Source organism: Pelodiscus sinensis, chromosome 3 (genome assembly GCF_052426305.1).
Source record: "Pelodiscus sinensis isolate ZL-2025 chromosome 3, ASM5242630v1, whole genome shotgun sequence".
Classification (NCBI taxonomy): domain Eukaryota; kingdom Metazoa; phylum Chordata; order Testudines; family Trionychidae; genus Pelodiscus; species Pelodiscus sinensis.
Genome location: NC_143054.1, coordinates 178,354,033 through 178,377,126, shown reverse-complemented (window position 1 = coordinate 178,377,126; position 23,094 = coordinate 178,354,033). Strand labels below are relative to the sequence as shown.

The window sequence follows — 23,094 nt, the reverse complement described above, 5'->3', positions numbered from 1 at the left end:
CCCCTTTCTCCAGATCATTTATAAAATAGAAACTTTTTATGAACAATTCACTAAATTGTTCTTTAAAATGGTGCTATTTAAAAGGGACCTCCAAAAGGAAATAATTTGATTTTAGTTTTGGGGGTTTTATAAACAATATATAAAGGAACACCTGAAAGATTTCTTTGTCACAAATTCTGCTTGGTGTTTATTACACTAGAAATACAAGCAGTGTATCTGGTACTTCCTGGATTTTCTGGAGGACTGTTGTCTCATATAGTTTGTGAATTTTCTAAGGCTATATCTAGACAGCAGGGCTATTTTGGGATACCAGAAGTTTCCTGAAATAGCAGTTTGACATCTTTAAACGCACCCATTATTTCAAAATATATCTCGAAATAACAAGCGTGCTGTTCCAGTGTCCCTGTAACCCTCGTTCTACAAGGTTTAAGGACTTGTCGGAATAGCGCTTTATTTCAAAATTTAATTTAATTTTGAAATAAGCTATTTTGAAATTACCTCAAGCTACACAATTTGTGTAGCACAAATTGCTTAGGTTATTTTAAGGTAAGGGTGTAGATGTACCCTAAGTGCCTAATTGAAGAGGAGGGGGTTGCTGATTTTTTAACATTTATACAGCTAAAGAAACTAAAAAGGATACTCCCATTTTTCCCCCTTTTCAAGACTCCTTTAAAACCTTCTTCAGCATGGTGGTGAAATAGAAATGCTCTGAGAGAATAGGAAATACTGTTCTATATTTGTTTATCTTTTCTTAAAGGCATGTAAACTGTAAATGTGATAGTAGTCTTAATCTTGTTTTTCTTCCTCTTTCTTCTCCTCTTAGTCCAGTAACCACGGCTGTAATCCAGAGAGGAACTCTGAGAAAAGGATGTATTCTGGTGGCAGGTAAAAGCTGGGCAAAAGTGCGCTTGATGTTTGATGAGAATGGCAAAACAGTGGATGAAGCTACTCCCAGTATGCCAGTAGAAATTGTGGGCTGGAAGGAAGTCCCTTCCGCAGGAGCTGAAATCCTTGAAGTAGAATCTGAGGTATAGCAAGAATAACTCAATGCATAGCTAACACGTGTATTGCAGAATGTAATGTAGATAGAATTAAGTGCAAAAATGGTAATATTTATTCAAAATGAGCCATAGTAACGAAGGCTTGAAGCCAAAACCTGCATAGTAAATGTGGCCTGGAATAGGTTTACCACAAAGGGATTGAAGAATCCACTGAAACATACGGTCCTTACTCCTTCCCCTCCTCTAGCGCATCCACATTGATCTACTCCACATTTAGCCGAAGAAAGCAACCTCTCAGTGGTATGAAAGTTAATCTGTGATCTCCTATTTCCCTTTGCTTCTGTTTGACTGTAGCCAGTAGCTGGGTGGTTTCTCTTTCAGTATTTCCTTGGCTGATTTCTTCCCTCATGCCTCTCAAAGGACTCAGAAGGTGTTAAAATTAAGACTCAAAATAAAACACAGAAATTGGTGTGAATAACTTGTTTTAACTTAAGCTCTGCTGAAGCTAATGCAGGTAGGTACCATTTATGTCATGAAAGGGATTGAGCAGTATCTTTTCTTAAAACTGCAGCTTCTCTAAAGCTTCCTGTGTTCTTCCCTAACCTTTTTTGTAAGACCAAATGTCATACCAGTATTCTCCTTGTGTCCCTGGAGTCCCTCAGATATACCTTTCCAGTGACTTTGCTATCAAATAATCTCCAAAGTCTACAATAGCCTCTTATGAGTTGAGCATTGTATGTTTCCTAAATCTATTTAGGATTCTCTTTGTTGCTTTGGATAAATGGTTCTGGTGTCAGTTTTTTGGTGCTATAGAGTGAGATGAAAGATACCTAGGAGCAAATTAATGCAGTTTATTCCACCATGCCCTTGTGTGTTACCTTGAGAACTTGTCTGTGCTGGGTACTTCTGCTGTTGTCTTCTGTGTAAAATGAGATTGTTAGCTAGACTTTTATTATTCTTATTAAAATATTATTTAAATTTAAAAGGAAAACAAAGTTACAAACAAAAAAGCACTTGAATATTGCCCCTGAGATAATTAGCTAAAAATGCCTTTTAAGACCAAATTGCCTGGTGCTATATATTGAGAAGTAACAGTTCTGTCTTTCCTGCCTAGCAAAGGGCACATGAAGTTGTTGAGTGGAGAAATTATGATGAAAAACAGGAGAAAATCAAAGAGGATATGGATGTTATTGAAGCAAAACAAAAGGAACACACAGATGCATACAAGAAAGAGCGAGAAAACCTAGGCAATCTGACCTGGAGACAGAGAAAAGCAGCGTTGTATAAAACCAACAAACATCTAATAACTATGAGGTTTAAAGAGAGAGTGGAGAGTGACAGAAATGTGCTACCTGTAATTGTTAAAGGTGCTGTCGTATTCCCTTGACTTTGAAGTTGTTCTAGTGCATATTTGCCAAGTCTGAATTTGGAATTGTAGGTTTTTCTTTAAGTGAGTATTCACATGGATTCCACTCCTGGTGTGTGAGTTCTGATTGTTGTGCATAACTGTCTGTTGAGGTTCACCTGTACCCTTGCTTCCTGTAGCTGAGGGTATAAAGGATGGGGTGACCATAATGCACATTTCGTTCCTTACTGCCCATGGCAGTGAAATGGCACTATGTAGTGTTCACATCCCTGAGCAAGTTCTATTAGTTTTTATAGTATCAAATAGTTTTCTTTTCCTCTTTACTTTTATAAAACAAAAAAACCTCTTAGCGATAAGTTTCCTTTCTCTTTATATAAGGGTTTTACTCCCTGTGCTTACCCCCTCTTCCTTCTATAATGGCCCTTCTACTTTCACTCTGCTCCCCCCAAATTGGAACTTAAAAATTACTGATTGCAGGTCACTAAGATTTCAAGGTCTATCCCTCTTGTGACAGGGATGCCAGTCACAGATGCTTCTGGTGCTGCTCTGCCTTGCTTCAGAGAGCTACTCAACTGCTATGTCCTCCTCCAAAAGCAGGGATGGGGAACCTCAGGCCCCGGGTCTGGCTCAGGAACCCCTTCAGCACTGGGGAGCCCAACTGGCACTCCAGGCCCTCCCCACTGTCCCCCTGTGGGGCTAGAGCACACACAATCTACTAGGTTGCCACTTCCCTTCCCCCCTGCCCCCCAGGCTCTGGTGCATGAGGGGAATGTGGGGAGTGTCTTTCTCCTTCTCAAATTGGGGCCCACATCAGTGAAGGGGTTTTTTTTTTGGCTGTATTTTTTCTTCTCACTTGTGTGCGACCCCCCCCAACTGATTTTTCCGTGTGTTATTGACCCACATCCCAAAAAGGTTCCCCACCCCTGACCAAAAGGAATTAAATAGCGAGGGATGCAAAACAGAAACATGTTCTCTTGGAAAGGTCAATAAAAGCCTTATCATATTTTGGCAGACTTTTTAAGGCACGGGACCTATTTCCATACATTGAGTGCCAGAGTTAGATGAGATGCCACCCAAACCTCCAGGGCAAGCTGTCCCTCGTAAGTCCTACTTGTCAGCCATGTTGCTAGTACCTTCGGACAAAGCTTTTAGGAGTTCTCCCAGATATCAGTCCCTCTTTCCAAATGAGATGGAAAGTCTCCTATAACATTAACTATTCTAAAAAGCCTACAGGTTAAGTCCCGTTTTAGTGCACATACTCAGAAACCCAAGCCAACACCAACAATTTATTCTGTTCTTATGTAGTTTCTTACACTGCACTCATCAACGTAGTTGTTTAGTACCTTCACTAGTGCATTAAACAGCATGGCTAACATCCGTGAGCTGTTGTCTGTTCTCTCATCCTCTTTCCAGGAGACGCATGTGCAAGGATGTGTCTTGCGCTGGTAGACTTTTTTTTTCAGAAAAAACAGAGAAATGTTGATAGCATTTGTATTTAATGCAGGCTAAAGAAATTCATTTTGCGCTTGGAGCAGACAGTAGTGAGGTTTGTAATGGACATTAATTTTGGGGAGAGCATATTCCAGTCTTGGACTGACTCCAGAAAAAATTCTGTGTCCTACATTTTACCCTTGGAGGGAGTTCCATTGAGACAGAGAAGCAAAATTATCAACCACAGTCTTTATGATATCTTGAACCCAGGTCATGTAATACCTTTGAAGATAAAGACCAAAGGCTTGAACTTGATGCTGTGTTCTATGGAGAAGCAGTACAGAAAGTGGAGAACAGGTCTTAGATGCTTTCAGTAGCCTGTGTTATTGGGGAACATGCTGTAGCATTCTGTTCTAGTTGGAGTTCCTAAGGCCAGTTTAAATTGCAAGAGAAAATCAACGCAACATACGCAACTCCAGCAATGTGAATTGCACAGCTGAAGTCAATGTATCTTGTATTGACTTTCTATGGCAGCCTCACAGCGGGAGATGGATGGGAGAAAGGAGTCAAGTGCAAGAAATTCTGGGGTTGACGGGGGTGCCTTCAGTGTTCAATTTAGCAGGTCCTTACCAGACCCACTAAATAGAACTCCAGTTGATCGATCTCCAAAGCAGCAATCTTCCTGTAAGTATAGACAGTCCCTAAGTGCTGAAAATTTCAGGTATGCTGCCTTGCTGTAGTTCAGCATGGAACTGATGAAGGCATAGATAACTGAGGCCAGCTTGTCATCCAGCAGAATGGTACTGGGCCTTCTAGCCAAATAGCGATAATAGAAAGCATTAATTACAATCTCCCGTTGTTATTCCCTTAACTATTCTAGGTGACATAAACTTCCACGTGTTTGAAGTAATTTGAGCTCAGTGGTTTGAGCATTGGCCTGCTAAACCCAGGGTTGAAAGTTCAATCCTTGTGGAGGCCATTTGGGGCAAAAAAATTGTTCAGGGATGGTACTCAATGACCTTTCAAGGTCCATTCTAGGAGATAGGCAATCTCCATTAATTTAATTTAATTAGAGCATTATCCTTTTATTTGAATAGGATCAGTCCATTCAGATGCTCACTTGTCTTCACGCTCTTTGTGGCATTCCCTGGAAAATGTAAGGGACAATTTATATCATTGAGTGGGTCTCAGGATGCTTTAGTACTTATTTGACTAAGAAAGATCTCCCTGGATGCATTAACGCTGAAGCAGCTCCTGCAGCATGTTTGTTTAACATCTACATATCAGATATGTAGGACAGCATGTAAAACTCAATCCATACATTTACCACTTGCTATTCCCTGGCACAAGCGTCCAAATTGGATGCTAGCTTATATACAGCAGTCCTTCAGTCTGTTAAAGTAGAACTCCTGATGCCTAGCTACTGATAAATTAGCAAATGCTTAGTAGGCTCCAAGAGTGAAATCTGTGGACAGTCACCCTACAAAACCTGCGGTTCTTTGAGGTGTGTTATCTACAGATTCCAGGATACCCCATCATCCTGCTACTTGTACAACTATTCCTAGGAGATCTTTATTGGTGAAGGAACAGGGACGTGCACCTCACTTTTTATATCTTTGGCTGCAGAAAGTAAGGGTGTTTGAGGTATAGGGGCAACCCCGACAGACACTGCTATTCAAAAGAATCCAATATTATGTATGTGGGCTGCAGGCACACCGAGGCTACGTCTAGACTGCAAGCCTCTTTCGAAAGAGGCTTTTTCAAAAAAGTCTCTTTTGAAAAAGAGCATCTAGACTACAGCCAGTACTTTCGAAAAAGCAAGCTGCTTTTTCAAAAGAGAGCACCCAGGCAGTCTGGATGCTCTCTTTTGAAAAAGCACAGTTTGCATTGCCTAGCACCTTTTTTCAAAAGAGCACTTTGGAAAAAGGCATTCTTCCTCATAAAACAAGGTTTTCCACGGTAAAAAAAAACTGCTGCGTTCTTTCGATTTATTTTAGAAAGGATGTGGCAGCAGCCTAGATGCAGGGGAAGTTTTTTTGAAAAAACCCTGTAGTCTAGACACACCCCTAGAGTGGAATCTGTGTGGGCATGTCTTGAAGAACCAGAATTCTTACCACAGTAAGAAAATGCTCTGTTCCAGTCCTAAAACTAAGTACTGACTTGTAAATCTTCTGAGGAGAAACTTCTGGATGAAAATATTTTTATTAAAATTAACATAAGCATGACTTGATGACTACAATATATTTAAAGTGTGATTTTACTCTCAAAAGTGACCATATAAGTATTAGGAATGTTAAAATCTCTGAAAATCTCAGCAGTTACATCATTACCCACTCTATAGGTTCTGCAATAGTGAAGCCTCCCTGGGAACTGAGCGGGCAGCCCTTGCCAGCCCAGTTCCTGGGGAATTGGCTCCACTGTATAGATGATTAATCGAAATTTAACAACTCATCGAGTAGTCGATGGAATTTATTGTTGATTACTTGATTAGTCAATAAGGAGGTACGCACTATCCTGCTGCACCTCTCACTTTGAAATGTGCAAGAGCCATCAGCTATATCAGCTCAACTCCATGGGCAATATCATTGGACTCGTAGAACTGACGCCATACATAATTTTTATTGATGATGATGCAAGAGCTAGGAAGAACCCACCTTGATTTTCATATCCCAGGCTGAATGTACAGGGCTGACAGTATTTGGAAAACTAAGCAAACTTGATCTTGGTCATTGAGACACAACAAATGTGGAGGAACCCCCTTGATATGTTTGATCACTTTTCAGACTAGAACACCAAACTTTCAAGTTTGTGCAATATATTCAACAATCTGTTATATGCTAAAAATACAGAACCAGATATTAAATCTTTTTTATATTATCTGGAATTCCTATGTAGCTGCATTTGTCTTTTGTTTGTTATAATTTTGATACTTGTTTATTGTGATTTTATAAGCTTAATGATAGAACATTTCATGTATTTAGGTGATGTAGATGGTTCCACTGAGGCAATTCTAAGCATTTTGGACAGCTATAACGCCGACAATGAATGTGAATTGGATGTGATCCATTTTGGAGTAGGGGATGTCAGTGAAAATGATATAAACCTTGCTGAAACATTTAATGGTAAAATGTGTATATTTAGACAGTGATCTTATTATCAGTGTGAAATCCTTCATATTTTATTTTATGAACAGGAAGCTGTGCTTTGTTTTTGTTTCTACTGTAATAATTTAATTAAAAATATAATTAGTGTACATTTGCATTTATAAAAACCTTAAAATATTGTATGAAACATAAAAATATTCTTTCATAGAAATTAAGTACTAGTGATATCAACATCCTGCTAGATAGCTAGTGAAAATGCAGGTAATTCAGAGAAAGATATACACTATTCTGTACTACGGCAGCTAGTATCTGCAAACTTGTGTGTTGGAGACAGTGCTCTAGATTCTGGTTGCTTTATGCTGCTTCTGTGTGAAAAACAGCTAGAAAATTGGCTTAACTCGATCCAAGAGGATTTTTTGTGGAGGGGATCCCTGGTGCAAGAGGAGGTTGGTCAGCATATTGGTTCCTATTATTATCTCCTTCCAGCCCAGGGGGCATGAATGAAGTGCCCCTATATTTCTTTGATCCCCAGTTGCTGGAACACTCCTGGGCCACACCTGGGTGTAATTTAGAACCTGATTTATGCTGGAGACAACATATGGAGCTGGCCTTGTCTAACCCCAAGATAAGGCCCTCCCTTTCCATTCTGTACCTTCATATAGCACATTGCTTAGCCAGATCACAGGATCTGACCAGCCGCCTATCTGCTTTATTACATTTGATTATATCATCTTGGAATTTACAAACCAGGTGGGTGAAATAATATCTTTAATCAGATTGTCTTCTGTTGGGGAACGAGACAAGGTTATGAGCCACACAGAAGCAGGGATTTGAATTTCCTGCGCTTTATTTGCATAATGGCGACATGTTCTTTCGAAAACGGGTATTTCAAAAGTGAAACCACTGTCCAGATGCTGTCTAGGATCTTTTAAAAAAGAGGTTTTTTCAAAAGAACCATGTATAGACAGAGACTTCACTTTCAAAATACCCGTTTTCGAAAGAATGTATTATATAAATGAAAGAATGTATTATATAAATGAAGTGCAGGAAATTCAAATCCTGTCTACATTTGCAATTTCGATCTAATTTACATCCCTCTTTCAAAAGAGGGATGTAGTTTAGATATGCCCTTCAAGAGAGAGCATTGTTGAAGGTGCTTTTTGTACATCTGTTCTCTGATTTTAAAAATGAATGGAAAAGTTAAAATGGGGAAACTACAAAATTTCACTTATCCTGAATAAAAAGCAACATTACTGATTATCTTAACTTTTGGAATCAGGAGTTAAAGGAAGAGAGGATTGTAACTTTAACTTAGTAAATGTGAAAAGCTCAACTCAAGATAAGCAAACAGTTTTCAGTTGTTAAGCTACAGACGGCACTAAGAATAAAATACTACATTAATATTTCAGGAGAGCCTTTGCAAGCTTATCTCCAAAAGCATTTACTGCTTGAAAATAAAAATTCCTGTACTTGAAGTGTTTCTAATCAGGTGGTTTTATCTATCAGGTATCATATATGGATTCAGTGTGAATGCAAACAAATCTATTCAGCAGCTGGCTGCAAAAAAGGGAATAAAAATTAAACTTCACAATATTATCTATCGTCTTATTGACGATTTAAAAGATGAGTTGAGCAGCAGATTGCCTCCATCTCTAGTAGAAAATATAATAGGTAAGTTTTCACTGGATGATGACTATTGCCTTGTGAAACTAGATTTTTCTTGTGGGGTAGAGAAAATATTTTGCTGCTCTGCAATGGACTTTGATTAAGTTGTATGTTGAGAAAATATACATATTTTATTCTCCGGGATAGCTTTCTCATTGACCTCATTTGCATAGAATTCCTCTACAGTTATTCTCAATACACAGCAGCAGAACATCCAGAAAACTTAAAAGGAAATGATACAAACTGCACCAGGAATTAAAACTACATTTCACTGTGTTCTTCCACTGCTATCAGAGCTTTACTCTTTCCATTTCTTTCTTTAGGGGAGGCCTCTGTTCTTGCCACCTTCTTCGTCACAGTAGGAAAAAGCAAGGTTCCAGTGGCTGGCTGCCGAGTACAGAAGGGGCAGTTAGATAGAAAGATGCTGTTTAAACTAATTCGTAACAGAGATGTTATTTGGAAAGGTAAGTAAAACTATCAAACCATTTATCCGCATTAATATTCTACTACACACACATGCTCACCCTTGGAGTTAAATTCTTAAGCTCAGACTATATCCTTTGGTCTATATAGGCAACTCCCATGGAAGTCGGTCTAAATTAAATTTTGGACTATCTAAAGGTGGAATTTGCTTAAGTTTGTTCAATCAGCTTAATACACTATTTATTGTGGACTTCACCTAAAATGGGCATAACTAGTTCCTGCAAAGCTTGATCTCTTGCTTAGGCAATGCATGCAGAATTGGGTTTGGACAGACATTTTCTTGACCCATCCTGGTGTTCTCTCCCCATAAGAGACTTCTGTGTGTTCTGAACCCTTGACAACAGTCTCTATTGCAAGGAGATAGTGAGATCATAGTATATCCCATTAAAATTCAAAAGGAATAGCACCTAATTTTCAAAATCTGTGTAAACCAGTGGTCTCCAACCTTTTTAAGCATGAGATCACTTTTTGAATTTAAGCACAATCCAAGATTTACCTCAAACCCAAATACCTGTCCTGCCTCCTTTGTGCCCTTTCTGAGGCCCTGCCCCTACTCACTTCATATCTCCCCCCCTCCTTCCCCCCCCCCCCCAACACACAAACTGTCACCAGGCAGGGGCAGAGGATTGGGATGCAGGCTCTGGTCTTGGATTAAGGGATCTGGAATGAGAGAGGCTCTGAGCTGATCTTGGGGCAGGCAGTTAAGTTGCCAGAGGGGGTTCTGGGTGTGGGCTCTGGGAGGGCGTTTGGATGGCAGGGGTGCTTGGGGCTAAGACAGGAGCTTGGAGTGTAGGAAGGGGGTTCATGAATGGGGTAAGGTTTCGTGATGTGGGTTCTAGCTGGGCACTGCTTATCTCAGGTGGCTCCTGGGTGGTGGTGCAATGGGACTAAGGCAGGCTTATCCCTGCTGTGGCCTTGCACCACTCCCAAAAGCAGCCATCCCAACCCCTGCTCTGTGGAGATAGGATACAGGGTGGGATGGGGGCACCTTGACCCCTCTTCTCCCTACCCTGTCCTGTACAGCAAACAGGAGGCTCCTGGAGATGGGGGGAGGCAGTGCCAAGGCAAATGTGCAGCAGTGGCGGGAGGGGCAGCTGAAGTGCAGGCACTTGACAGCATCTTGGCCAAAGTAGTCAGGATTGCCTGTCAGAGGTTCCAAGATCTGCCAGTAGATCCTGATCATCTGGTTGGTGACTACTGGTGTAAACTATGGCGGTTCAGCATCACTAAAAATTGTAACTTTTTTGCACTGGCCTTGCCATGTTGCTTTTTTTGGCAGGGAGGATATTGACTTGTACGTTTTTCTACTGGAGCTATTTCTTCCTGCATTGACATTTGTTGTCTTTCTAGGATATTTAACCTCATTGAAGCACCATAAAGATGATGTCCAGGTAATAAAAACTGGCATGGATTGTGGCCTTAGTTTGGATAAGAACATAGAATTCAATATTGGAGATGAAATTATCTGCTATGAAGAAAAGGAAGTTAAACACACAATTTCCTGGGATCCAGGATTTTAAATCCTTTTACTTGAATGTGGAGAAGAGGCATTGCACTATTTCTGAATAGCTTCACAGAATATTCTTATATTAAAGATACTTAAAGTGGCTTGTATTGTAAGAATTCACTGGCATTATGAATAGGATTTTCTTCACTGCTGGATTACGCCAGCTTTGTAGACCTAGAAAAGCATATTTCCAGCATGGTAGTGTTAACTCCTTAGGGACAGAAGAGGATGTACTAGAGCCACCGCCTCTGGGGACATACTGCTGTGGTGGGTGGTGCTGGAGCTGCCTGTACAGGTTGGGCCCTCCATCTGCCAGAGACAGCAGTGGGTTTCAAATGAATTGGTTTTAAAGCTCTCTACTGACATGCTTAAAGAGAATAGGATTAGTGTAGTACAAATTGATTCCAAAAGCTTTTGTAGAATACCACTAGATCATTCTCTCTTCCTGCTGAAAAGCACACCTCAAATTACTGTCTGTTCATTTCACTGCTAAACATTTAGACAATCCTTGAATTCCACTATTAGTGCTTAATCTTACCCTCAACTTTTGTGCTTCTCTTTTGCCACATGTAACTAAGGGGTGTGAGGGGGAAGCATTCATGGCTCTCTCTATTGTTAATCAAAAGGAATGGTGGAAATCAAGCTTTTTTCATTAGGTAAGCACAGTCCCTGTTTCTTTTGTAGAAACACTTCCCTTTATTTCACTTCTATAGTGCTATGACTTAAAGATGCAAAAGTGTAAAAATAGCTAACCAATGAGTGTGGAATCATTGGTTAATATGCATTTATGCACCTGCCCCTCCTGAAATTTTTACCACTTACACATTTTAGCATTCCTCACTATTCAACTTATGGCCATTTGAGTTAAGTGACATTTTATGATTAGTTTAGCAATAAAGCTGTTCTGATCAATTATAAAAACATAACTAGATTCCTTAAAGGAAAGATGGAGAAGATATCATAGGCAGTTCTTCCAGTTTAACTTGACTATCCCACTGAAACTGCTACTCATTGTAGTTCTTTGAAGCACCCACACATCTGTAGCACTTGAACTGCAGTGATTTTTACTGAAGTCAGTAAAGCCACAAATTGTCAAAATAGGATGTTAATTTATGTGGGGCCTATGAAAAGCTGATGTAATTTTACTGTGTAGTGAGTGTAACATCCCCAGAACACAGCTCCACACAGAAGGCAACTTAAATTCAGTTATAGTACTTTCCTATCAAAATCAATCCTGTTTGAAGATTAGCTCCACCTAAATAAGTCTTCCCCATTTAGAGGATGCCCAAGATTACAGCCTCTTAAATCTGAATCCTTAGGTGTGAGGTTAGAAAAAAGGAGCTATTTTACCCATCCCTCCACCTCACTACACTTAATTTCCAGAAATACACCTGCTGAACTAATACTGCCTGAAGGCAGCATGATGTACATTCCTAGAAGGAAAATAAATTTACAACACTGCAAATCTGAGTTTTTTATTAACAGATACATTTACTTGTCTTCTGGTTTGTTGAAGCAGTATGTCAGACAGCACTTGCCACAGTAATGTCTGTCAAAGTGACTGGCCATGAAGACTCCAGCCCCACATTCCTCAGAGGGGCACTCTCGGCGCAGACGACTGATTTTACCATTCTCATCCACCTGTAAAAGGAAAAGCTCCATAATGTTGCATCTTTTTAGATATATCTTCCCTCAAAGAAAAACCACAGAATAGCCATTAATTAGAAATCAGGACTCTCTCTGTTGTAAACATGATTTAGCATTCCAGGTTTCATATTGACAAATGTATTGGCTGCATTAGTGAAAGTTGAATAGCTACATAAGCTACTCAAAGATTTGAGGAAATGTATTGCTTGTACAAGTTCTGTGCCTTTTCCAGTTACTTACATATGTAGAGGTAAAAGCTAGCTGGAAACTACATCTTACAGATTCAGTAAACACACAGGGGAGAAAACATTTAATACCTACTAGGGATGTCAGTGTGTAGTTGACCACACGCACGCACACACACACAAATAAAAATCAGTAGGTCTGGAATCCTATTGACTACACCCATTTCCTCCTCTTGCTGCCTCTATCAGAATCAGCAAAGGTGGGGGGAGGGGGAGGCAGGAGCTCTGTGCCAGCTCTGCAGAGCTGCCTTCCTCCTCCCCAGCCCTCCTCCTGCTTCTCAAAGAGGCAGCAGAGGGCTGGCATGAGAGAGAGAGAAAAAAATCAGACACTTGGGAGAAGCCATCTCCCAGCAAGCACCAGCTCCCTCCTGCCACCCTTAATGTAAACATGTAACTGCTAAAGTGTCAAGCAGTTATACATTTACACATACCCAATGGTTAACATCCCTAGTACCTACATGCTTATTCATAGTGATGCTACAGTTCAAACTTCACCTTCTCGCAAGGAGACAAGTTGACTCAATGATTTTAATTACTCTTACCTTGTAATATTTAAGTACAGCAAGCTTAACCTTCTTTCTCTTATGCTTGTTCTTTTTGGGGGTAGTGTAAGACTTCTTCTTTCTCTTCTTAGCACCACCACGAAGTCTCAGCACAAGGTGAAGAGTTGATTCCTATTAGAAAAACAAAGATAATATAGTAGAATTAAACAATCTGATCCCAAAATATTCAGGTTAGTAAGTAGTAGCAGCTTTCAACCAAAATTTTTTACTACTACATACACAATGACTTGTATCACCAGTACATGCTAAATCCAGCTACCCAGGACTAGAACTTAGAGAAATTTTGAGCAGTGTCAAGTGATCAATGAATCTGCCATTGATCTAAGCTCGTGTATGCTCTCAAAGAGACTAGATAATTGCAATATATTTAATTTGTTCTACTTATTTCCTAAAAAAACTGTCAATACACTAAGCTGGAAATGTTGCCATAGCTCTCATTATAATATGCCTATAGTTCTGGGTTTAGCTCAAGTTACTCAACAAATGTGCTCCAGCCAATCTGGAATACTATTACACTCCCCTTCCTATAGCAACCGAGCTGCCTCTTGTGTCAGGGTTCTTCACCAGAGAATTGTAATCTACCCTGTTGTGAGTTAAAAATCGCACACACACACACACAGAACTTCTGGAACTCTGCATTATACTGTATCCAATCTCTAAAAGATACACACCTTTTGAATATTGTAGTCAGACAGCGTCCGTCCATCTTCCAACTGTTTGCCAGCAAAAATAAGTCTTTGTTGATCAGGAGGAATTCCTAATGGAAAAGGTAAATCAAAATTAGATAGAAATCTACTCAAACTTATGCTGACTACAGAAATAAAAACCAAGATAGATGGACGGCAGGGCATGAAGATATCTAGTAACCATAGAAAATGTTTCAAAATTAAGTATCACTTATAGAAAAATTCTGTAATGTGTCCGATTCCTGGGAAATGGTAACAGGTAAGCTATTCTTTATCCAAAGAATTGTCAGAGTAGAGAACACAGGAATCCAAAAAGAACTGAATTTACCTTCCTTATCCTGGATCTTGGCCTTCACATTTTCTATAGTATCAGAAGGCTCAACCTATTAAAGCAAAAAACCAGTTACAACTCTGAAGTAGAATTAAATTAGCTATATAAATCTATGAAATGTTGCCGTTCAAGCTACAGACCAGATAGTCTAAGAGGCATCACATCGATCTCATTTCTTTGCTGTGACATTGTCACTTGTACAAAAACAGAAGCCAGACTTTCAAATTTTGGACCCAAATTTAAGTCTTTCAAGCAACAGGTAGAAATAGTTTGGAGATTTAGCTGAAGCACAAGAAACATTTGAATGTGCTGTTTAAGTGGTTAACCGATTAAATGGGGTAGGCACAGGGGCAACTATAGCCCTTACGCCACTGACTGCGCTAGGGGCTACTCCAGATGACACAAATAGAGGGCCAGTTCTGTCGTCCTCGTGGGGCTAGAGCAGCCCCTTGCCCGTCACAAGCAGGGAACTGCTCCAGTCCCCACTATTGATCCATTTGGTTAAGCATCAACTATTGAGGGTAACGATAAGCGGTTAACCTCTCACATCCCTGTGGGGAAGCAGATGACGATGACGACTTTATACAAGTTTGCCCATTGATGAGGCTGCGTTATATTTTCAGACCATTTAACGGATACATGTGACCGTCCAGTGCCTAAGGGGCAGCTCCTGGCAGAAAAGGGGAGACGTGACCCACACGAACGGGCAGGCAGCGAGCCCGCTTTTACACCCCGCCTGGACCCGCGGGAGCCTGACAGAGCGCCGGGGGGTGGGGAGGCGAGGGGCTGGCTATGCCCGGCCGAGAGGCTTGGCGTGTTCCTGCTGGGCTCCCAAAGGCCGGGGCGGCGGCGCTTCAAGCCTCCGCCCCGCATCCAGGTCCGCGTGCGCGTGGGGCCGGCTGTGGGGGAAGGGCGGGCTGCCCCGACCCCGCACAGGGCGCGTGGAGAGGCGGGGGCGGCGCTTCTCCCCTCCCCGGCACAGGGCGCCTGCTGCGAAGGCCCCCCCGGCGCTTACCTCGAGGGTGATGGTTTTCCCGGTCAGGGTCTTCACGAAGATCTGCATGGCGCCGGCCGCACCTGCGGGGCAGAGAGCGCGGTGAGGGGCGCACGCGGCGGGGGCGGGGGCAGGGGTGGGCGAGTGGGGGACGCGGACACTCACCAGCGAGCTGCTCGCGGAATGGCGGACGCCAGAAAGGGAGCCCAACTCGCCTCGCACGGGGTTTCCTGCCTCACGAGGGGAGGGGCCTCCAAGCCGGCGCGCCGCGGCTTGCGTACGTCCCTACGTAGGGACTACAACTCCCAACATGCACCACCGGCTCAAGGCCCGGCAAGGACTCCTGGGCAGTGAGGTTTCCATGTAGGCATGGCGTTGGGCTGATGGGAGTGGTAGTCGGAAGTTCGGCGCGCAAGAGTGGGCGAAACTACACTTCCCACAATGCACCGGAGCGCACGCTGCCCTTTCACCGGGGCGTAGTTACCAGCAACGGCCGGGACGCGGAGGAGTTGGTGCAAGTACCGCGGCTCGCCTGCGGGCCGGGTGCTGCGCCGCGACTCGGGCTCGGCGCCGTGATCTAATCCCCCACCACGGCGCGGGCCAACCTGGGTCCTCAACGGTACCGCGGGAAAATACGGCCCCGAGCGCGGCCCCTTTCGCTGTTGTGGCCCTTACAGAGCGTCCCCCGCGCCCATGCAGAGAGACGTCGTTGCAGCAGGGGCTGGGCTGGGTGGCCCCGGACCCGCGTGCTGAGCGCTTGACAGGCTGCACTTGGAGTCTCTGGGTTAGGTGACGTCCCGCTAGGGGTCCGCTCTTGCCTGTGGAGAAGAGGCAGAGGCGGCTTTTTCCAACAACCAACTCCTCCAAAGTGCAGGATTTGGTGGTGATGGGGGAGCTTCCAATATCCAGACATCTGTTGGGAAACGAACACAGCCGGCACAGATTATCCAGTCCCTTCTTGGGCTGCCTTGCAGACCATATTTTTAATTTTGGAAGGTTGAAAAAGCTACTATGGGGGACGCTGTTCTAGATTTGATTTTAACCAATAGGGAGGAACTGGTTGAGAATTTGAAAGTGGAAGGCAGGTTGGGTGAAAGTGATCATGAAATCCTAGCGTTCATGATTCTAAGGAACGGGAGACGGAAGAACTGCAAACTAGAAACACTAGATTTTAGGAAGAGTGATTGTGGTAAACTCAAAGGCTGCGTCTAGACTGGCATGATTTTGCGGAAATACTTTTAATGGAAATGTTTTTCCGTTAAAAGTATTTCCGCAAAAGCACGTCTAGATTGGCACGGATGCTTTTCGCGCAAAAAGTGCTTTTGCACAAAAGCATCCGTGGCCAGTCTAGACGCGATTTTGCGCAAGAAAGCCCCAATTGCCATTTTAGCATCGGGGCTTTTTTGCGCAAAACAGGTCTTCCCTGTCTACACTGGCCCTCTAACGCAAGTATTCTTGCGCAAGAGGGCTTTTTCCCAAGCGGGAGTGTGAAAGTATTTGCGCAAGAAGCATTGATTTTGTACATTACAAAGTCAGTGCTCTTGCGCAAATTCAAGCGGCCAGTGTAGACAGCCGGCAAGTTTTTGCCAGTCTAGACACATCCAGAGAGCTGGTAGGTGAGGTCCCATGAGAAGCAAGACTAAGGAAAAACAACTGAAGAGAGTTGGCAGTTTTTCAAAGGGATATTATTAAGAGCCCAAAATCAAGCAATTCTGCTGCATAGGAAAGATAGAAAGTATGACAAAAGACCGCCTTGGCTTAAAACCAGGAGATCTTGCATGATCTCATAATCAAAAGGGAGTAATAAAAAGTGGCATCTAGGACAAATTACAAAGGATGAATACAGGCAGTCCCCGACTTACGCGGATCCGACTTACGTCGGATCTGCACTTACGAACGGGGCTTTCTCGCCCCGGAGGTCGAGGTGGCGGATTGCTACCTGCGAGCTCCGGGGTGAGAAAGCCCTGTTCACAAGCTGCTCCGGTGCCCCTGGTCTGCTGGAGACCGTCTCCAGCAGACCAGGGGCACCGGGCGGGTTCCCACGCTTCTGAGGCTTTGCCAGAGCAAAGCCTCAGAAGCGCGGGGAACTGCCGCTACTGCCGCTTCAGTCCCGGTGCCTGTGGTCTGCTGGGGAAAGCCTCAGAGGCGCGGGACCCCCCCGCGGCTGCGGCTTCAATCCGGGTGCCTGTGGTCTGCTGGGGACCGTTCCCAGCAGACCACAGGCACCGGGACTGAAGCTGCAGCCGTGGCGGGGTCCCACGCCTCTGAGACTTTGCCAGAGCAAAGCCTCAGAGGCACGGCACTCCGCTGCCGCTGCCGCTCTGCTCCCCGTGTCCCTGGTCTGCTGGGGGAGGGGGGGGCGCAGCTAGTGTGCCCCCCCCAGCAGACCAGGCTTTTGTTTTGGACCCTGGGGCAGAGCAGCTGGGGTGCTGCTGGGTTGGTCCAGTAGCACCGAGGAGCGGCGCTACTGGAGCAACCCAGCAGCACCCCAGCTGCTCTGCCCCAGGCGTCCCCAAGTCAGCTTCTGCTGAAACTGACCAGCGCTGACTACAGGAAGCCCGAGGCAGAGTTGCTCTGCCCCGGGCTTCCTGGAATCAGCTGCTGATCAGTTTCAGCAGCAGCTGACTTGGGGACGCCTGGGGTTCTTAAGTTGATTCTGTATGTAAGTCAGAACTGGCGGTCAGTTTCAGCAGCAGCTGAATCTGGACGCCAGTTCCGACTTACATACAGATTCAACTTAAGAACAAACCTACAGTCCCTATCTTGTACGTAACCCGGGGACTGCCTGTATAAGCAAACAATACAGGTATGTAGGGGCAAGATTAGAAAGGCAAAGGCACAAAACAAGCTCAATCTAGCTAGAGATATAAAGAGTAACAAAAAGACATTCCAAAAATATATTAGAAGCAAGAGGAAGATGAAGGACAGGGTAGGTCCACTGCTCAGTGACAAGGGAAAAACAATAACAGGAAACTTGGAAATGGCAGAAGTGCTTAATGACTTCTTTGTTTTGGTCTTCACCAAGAAGTCTGATGATGAAGGAATGTCTTACATAGTGAATGCTATTGGGAAGAGAGTAGTTTTAGAAGATAAAAAAAAAGAACAAGTTAAACATTACTTAGAAAAGTTAGATGTCTTCAAGTCATGAGGGCCTGATTAAATGCATCCTAAAATACTGATAAAGGAGGTATCTGAGCCTTTAGCTAACATATTTCAAAAATCATGGAAGACAGGAGAGAGTACAGAAGACTGGAAAAGGGAAAATATAGTACCCATTTATAAAAAGGGAAAGACCAACCGATCTACAGACCAGTCAGTTTAACTGCTGTGCCAGGAAAGATAATGGAGCAAGTAATTAAGGAATTCATCTCCAAACACCTGGAAGATAATAAGGTGATAGGTAACAGCCAGCATGGTTTTATAAAGAACAAATCATGTCAAACCAATCTAATAGCTTTCTTTGATAAGATAACGAGTCTTGTGGATAAGGGAGAAGCAGTGGACATGGTATATATAGACTTTAGTAAGGCATTTGATATGTCTTGCATGATCTTATCAATAAACTAGGCAAATACAACTTACATGGGGCTACTGTAAGGTGGGTGCATAACTGGCTGGATATCCGTTCTCAAAGAGTAGTTATTAACATTTCACAAACCTGCTGGAAGGGCATAACAAGTGGGATTCTGCAGGGGGTCGGTTTTGGGGCCAGTTCTGTACAATATCTTCATCAACAATTTAGATATTGGCATAGAGAGTACAATTCTTATATTTGCAGATAATACGAAGGAAGGAGGGGTTGCAAGTGCTTTGGAGGATAGGGTCATAATTCAAACTGATCTGGACAAACTGGAGAAATGGTCTGAGGTAAATAGGATGAAGCTTAATAAGGACAAACACAAAGTACTCCACTTAGGAAGGAACAATCAGTTTCATACATACAGAATGAGAAGCAACTGTCTAGAAAGGAGTACTGCAGAAAGGGATCTAGGGTTCATAGTGCACCACATGCTAAATATGAATCAACAGTGTGGCACTGTTGCAAAAATGATTCTGGGATGCATTAACAGGAGTGTTGTGAGCAAGTCATTCTTCCACTGTGCTCTGTGCTTATTAAGCCTCAATTGGAGTACTGTGTCCAGTTCTGGGCATCACATTTCAAGAAAGATGTGGAGAAATTGGAGAAGATCCAGAGAAGAGCAACAAGAATGATTAAAGGTCCAGAGAACATGAGCTATGAGGGAAGACTGAAAGAATTGGACTTGTTTAGTTTAGAAACGAGAAGACTGAGAGGGGACATGATAGCAGTTTTCAAGTACCTAAAAGAGTGTTACAAGTAGGAGGGAGACAAATTGTTCTTCTTAGCTTCTGAGGATAGGACAAGAAGCAATGGGCTTAAACTGCAGCAAGGGAGGTTTAGGTTGGACATTAGGAAAAAATTCTAACTGTCCGGGTCGTTAAACACTGGAATAAATTGCTTAGAGAGGTTGTGGAATCTCTATCTTTGGAGATATTTAAGAGCAGATTAGATAGACATCTATCATGGATGGTCTATGGAGCTTGGTTCTGCTGTGAGGGCAGGGGACTGGACTCGATGACCTTTCAAGGTCCCTTCCTGTTCTAGAGTTCTATGTTTCTATTAGATTCTTGATTTGTTTGGCCAAGTAACATTCCTTTATAAATTCAGAAGAGGCTTATCTTCTCCAGTACTGCCCCCCCCCCCCCGACTGTGACCAACTTCTCATTAGTATTATCCCTGGGTGCCATATCCAGTGAGAAATTACTAGATTTGAAAGTGAGGGTAGGGAAATAGTTACAAACCATGTAGGAAAGAAATAAACATAAGGGCAGATGTTTATAAGGTGTCGTAGTTTATATGGAAATGGCTAGTAAGAAAATCTTGCCCTTTGAATAGTGAAATATTTGATAAGAGCTAAAGAGCCAGAGTAGCTGAAGCATGGCATCTCTTGACACCTGAATCTGAGTGGTTGCATTTACGCTATGTTATTGTAACAGTCTTCTCTTTTTGTTTAGGTTTGACTGATGCATTTATTTCAGTTGAAGAAAATAGGGAATGGGGCATAACTTTTCCATAAGAATAAAAATATTGCTTTTCAGCCATGTCCACCCATAATATTGGAGTGAGCAGACATTCTGTTCTCCCTCCCATTGTTCCAGACAGTGATAAGAGATTTTTGGACAGTATACAAAGATACATCATTACAGAAATTGAGAAACTGGGTTGTACAGAGCAAGGACCCGCTGACGAGTATTACATTATATACAGAAATGTGTTTGACAAGGTAACAAAGAACTGTAGAAAAATATTTTCTGTGTAAACAAGTGGTGGAAAAGGCTGCCAAATTTACATGCAGTGACAAATAGGAAATGTTCTGTGTCATTTTTTAAAAATTTTTGTACTGCTCTGCTATTTCAGAGCTGCCCTAAAGCCAACATTGGTGACTCTCAACAATGCACTAGGGATGTAAAATCCTGTGCAAATTGTTAACTGGTTAAACTATAGGTTTAACCAGTTAATGGCAATATGCTCCATGGGCAGAGAAATGCTGGAGCAGCCCCTACCCCCCACAACACGATGGGCCCAGCTGGGTTGCAGGCAGTGGACAGTGCTTACTGGTAAACCTTTACATCCCTCAATGTACCCCTTACGGTGGTGGTTTTGTGACATGGACAACTAGTAACTAGAGTGAGACCACCAAGTCACTTCACTAAACAGCCATTATAAAATACCATAGAATTGGAGTAAGGTAGTATCAGAGAAATCTGTAGCAATGATGCTCTGCAGCACAGTTAAGCTGCTTTTTTGCCATGAACTTTCCCTTATTTCAAGATGTAGCAAGATATGGAATTTTTCAAGCTGCATACAAATGCTTCTGCTTTTTAACATTTCTTCATCTTCCTTATTTCTGAAGGCTCTTTGCTTTGACATTAATTTCATGTTTTTATATTTCATTAGTTGTCCCCTCAAAAAATGGAGTTTGACACTCTGTGATGGAGCTAGCCACTGAGCTAGCAATTTAAAACCAGCTTGTACTTCCCATTGACTGTATTCCATTTTAGGGGATTCAAATGCTTTAAACCTGTTGATCTGATGTTTGTTAATACTACATACATTGATTTAGTATTCACAGGACAAATCTTGGCCTCTGCTTTTCTGTAAATATACATATTGATTTTATAAATCAAAATCTATAGTGGCATCCAGCTGGAATGGCTACATTGAAAATCAGGTTTTTTTTGTTCAATTATATACTCCCTTACTGAACTTGACCATTTTAATTGCAGGAATAAGCCTGACATACAGTCTCAGTGGGATTTATATTTTCTCCCTCCTGCGAGCTTTGATCTGAAAGATCTTAGCCTATAATAAATGCCTGAAAAATAATGGCTGGTGTTAGACTCCTAATTCCATTTACTCATTAGGATGGAATGAACTTGTTTCTGTGGACAGCTTTCTGCTTTTCCAGTGAGGTGTTCTCCCATTTTTTCTCGCTTTCATATCCCTCCTGTGTCATACTCAGAGTTGTCAGCATTCTTCTAGATGAGGAGGACTGAATATAATCATTTTTGGAGCCCATCAGTGCTGCTCTTGAATAAAGTTTTGAAGATCCTGAAAGCCTTCCACTATGTCCTATGTAATTCACTCTGTTGTGCCATGAATTTTTCAGCTGCCAAGAGAGATGCAATGTATAGGAATCAAACCTGGGACTTCTGCTTAGCTACTTCAACATGCATGTTAAACCACATTTTACATCCTTTGCATGCATGAGTAAGGCCTGCAGGATCAGCCCACCCAGATTGTGAATTTGAGCTACTACTTTATGCTATTTAAAAAAAGTCTTAGCCTTGTATCTTCTTCCTTAGTCTTTCCAAAGCAGCAAGTGCTGTGGAGGCATTAGGCCTGATACCTGTTGATGAAAGATCTCATGTTGTTCAGAAGTAGTTCTGGCAGCATAAAGAATGATATTCAAATGTTGTTAATAATATTTGTGATTATTTAAGCTGAAAGAAGCATGGAGTTCATTTATAGTGTTTGTGCACTTTCATAATCTTGAGCAAAACATGTTTTGTCAGTTTTAAGTTCTGCTACTCCTGCATTAGCACAGTGCTGCAGTTTACCATGTGAAATGTGTACAGTGTCTAATTGTTTCTTTTTACTCTGACTGTTGTGCTGTTTGGAGATTTGCAGGGAGTCAAAAGGGGTTTTCGAAGGTGCAATATATAGCATTAAGATGGAAAAACATGTGTTCACAGATAATAGAACATGTTACTGTGTACAAGAACATTCTGACTTCAATCAAACAGGAGTATGATGCATTTATTGAAGCTATAAAAAAAGGTCAAAGGAATGCATTTTATCTTCATGGAAAATTAAAAGTTCTTGCATGTGAGCCTACAACTCTAATATATTATAAAAAAAGGACAATCCAACTTGAAGACAAGTAAGGCCACCACTAATATGTTGTATAATGACACAGTGCTTTAACTCTAGTTTATAAATTTAAAATGTAATTGGTTTATCACAGATGTGGCTTTTAAGAAGAGGTTATATTCTTTTATTCTTCATTGGGTGGAAGTCCCACAATGACTTATATTTGTTAAAAGAATAATTTAGACTTTTGCATTTCCAGGCCTAATTCTGCAATTCTTGTGCAGTCAAAACTTCCACTGAAGAGAATGGAAATTTGGCTTGCATAAGTACTGCAGAATCAGGCTGTTGAGTTTAACATATGCTCTTCCACCATTTGTAAAATAAAGACAGAATAATTTCAAAGTGAAGGTTCATTGTCAATGTATTCTATAAGGCTACTTTGTTTAATTTGAGAGGTATAAAACAGAAAGAATTCACTTTCCTTCCATCTACTGTGTGGCTTTCCTTACTGTCTTGTACTTTATAGGCATCATGTAATTGCATATATGTGGTAAAATTATCAGAAGGTGCATGCCTCTAGCCACAAACAGAATCAAAAGGGCATGTTAGGGAATGCAAATAACTGACAATGACTGAATAGTATTGTGACAAGCTTAGTATAGCATCTCATTGCCCTGA

General features: G+C 42.1%; 3 protein-coding genes across 9 annotated transcripts in view; 2 read left to right on the top strand and 1 right to left on the bottom strand.

The window, feature by feature from the left end:
- The window catches only part of MTIF2 (mitochondrial translational initiation factor 2), a 28,376-nt gene extending 17,718 nt beyond the window's left edge, over positions 1-10,658 (top strand). For all 3 annotated transcript variants that reach the window (XM_075925498.2, XM_075925496.2, XM_075925497.2), the window contains 6 exons: positions 824-1,028; positions 2,116-2,368; positions 6,780-6,920; positions 8,409-8,573; positions 8,891-9,031; positions 10,401-10,658. In XM_075925498.2, coding sequence (XP_075781613.2) covers positions 824-1,028; positions 2,116-2,368; positions 6,780-6,920; positions 8,409-8,573; positions 8,891-9,031; positions 10,401-10,570 — 1,075 coding nt within the window. In that variant the 3' untranslated portion in view covers positions 10,571-10,658. The remainder of the gene's footprint in view (positions 1-823; positions 1,029-2,115; positions 2,369-6,779; positions 6,921-8,408; positions 8,574-8,890; positions 9,032-10,400) is intronic.
- Positions 10,659-12,016: 1,358 nt separating this feature from the next.
- On the bottom strand, positions 12,017-15,303 carry RPS27A (ribosomal protein S27a). Its single transcript, XM_075925503.2, has 6 exons — positions 15,189-15,303; positions 15,045-15,106; positions 14,027-14,081; positions 13,684-13,769; positions 12,992-13,123; positions 12,017-12,198 (listed from the first exon to the last, which is right to left on the bottom strand). Exons 2-6 carry the CDS (start codon positions 15,090-15,092, stop codon positions 12,049-12,051), a joined length of 471 nt encoding a protein of 156 aa, XP_075781618.1. The 5' UTR covers positions 15,093-15,106; positions 15,189-15,303; the 3' UTR covers positions 12,017-12,048.
- A 62-nt stretch (positions 15,304-15,365) lies between these two features.
- Positions 15,366-23,094, top strand: part of CLHC1 (clathrin heavy chain linker domain containing 1) — a 31,201-nt gene continuing 23,472 nt past the window's right edge. Inside the window, exons 1-3 of one of the 5 annotated variants that reach the window (XM_075925502.2) lie at positions 15,366-15,386; positions 20,058-20,326; positions 22,299-22,486. In XM_075925502.2, coding sequence (XP_075781617.1) covers positions 20,144-20,326; positions 22,299-22,486 — 371 coding nt within the window. In that variant the 5' untranslated portion in view covers positions 15,366-15,386; positions 20,058-20,143. The other 4 variants (XM_006122123.5, XM_075925499.2, XM_075925501.2 and 1 more) reach the window with 4 other exon arrangements.

Excerpts from the sequence above, each read along its gene's own strand:
- RPS27A (XM_075925503.2), bottom strand. The coding sequence starts at position 15,092 with ATGCAGATCTTCGTGAAGACCCTGACCGGGAAAACCATCACCCTCGAG. Across the intron at positions 13,124-13,683 it reads CTGACTACAATATTCAAAAG|GAATCAACTCTTCACCTTGT; the intron begins GTGTGTATCTTT and ends TTTTTCTAATAG. Across the intron at positions 12,199-12,991 it reads CTGTACTTAAATATTACAAG|GTGGATGAGAATGGTAAAAT; the intron begins GTAAGAGTAATT and ends TTCCTTTTACAG.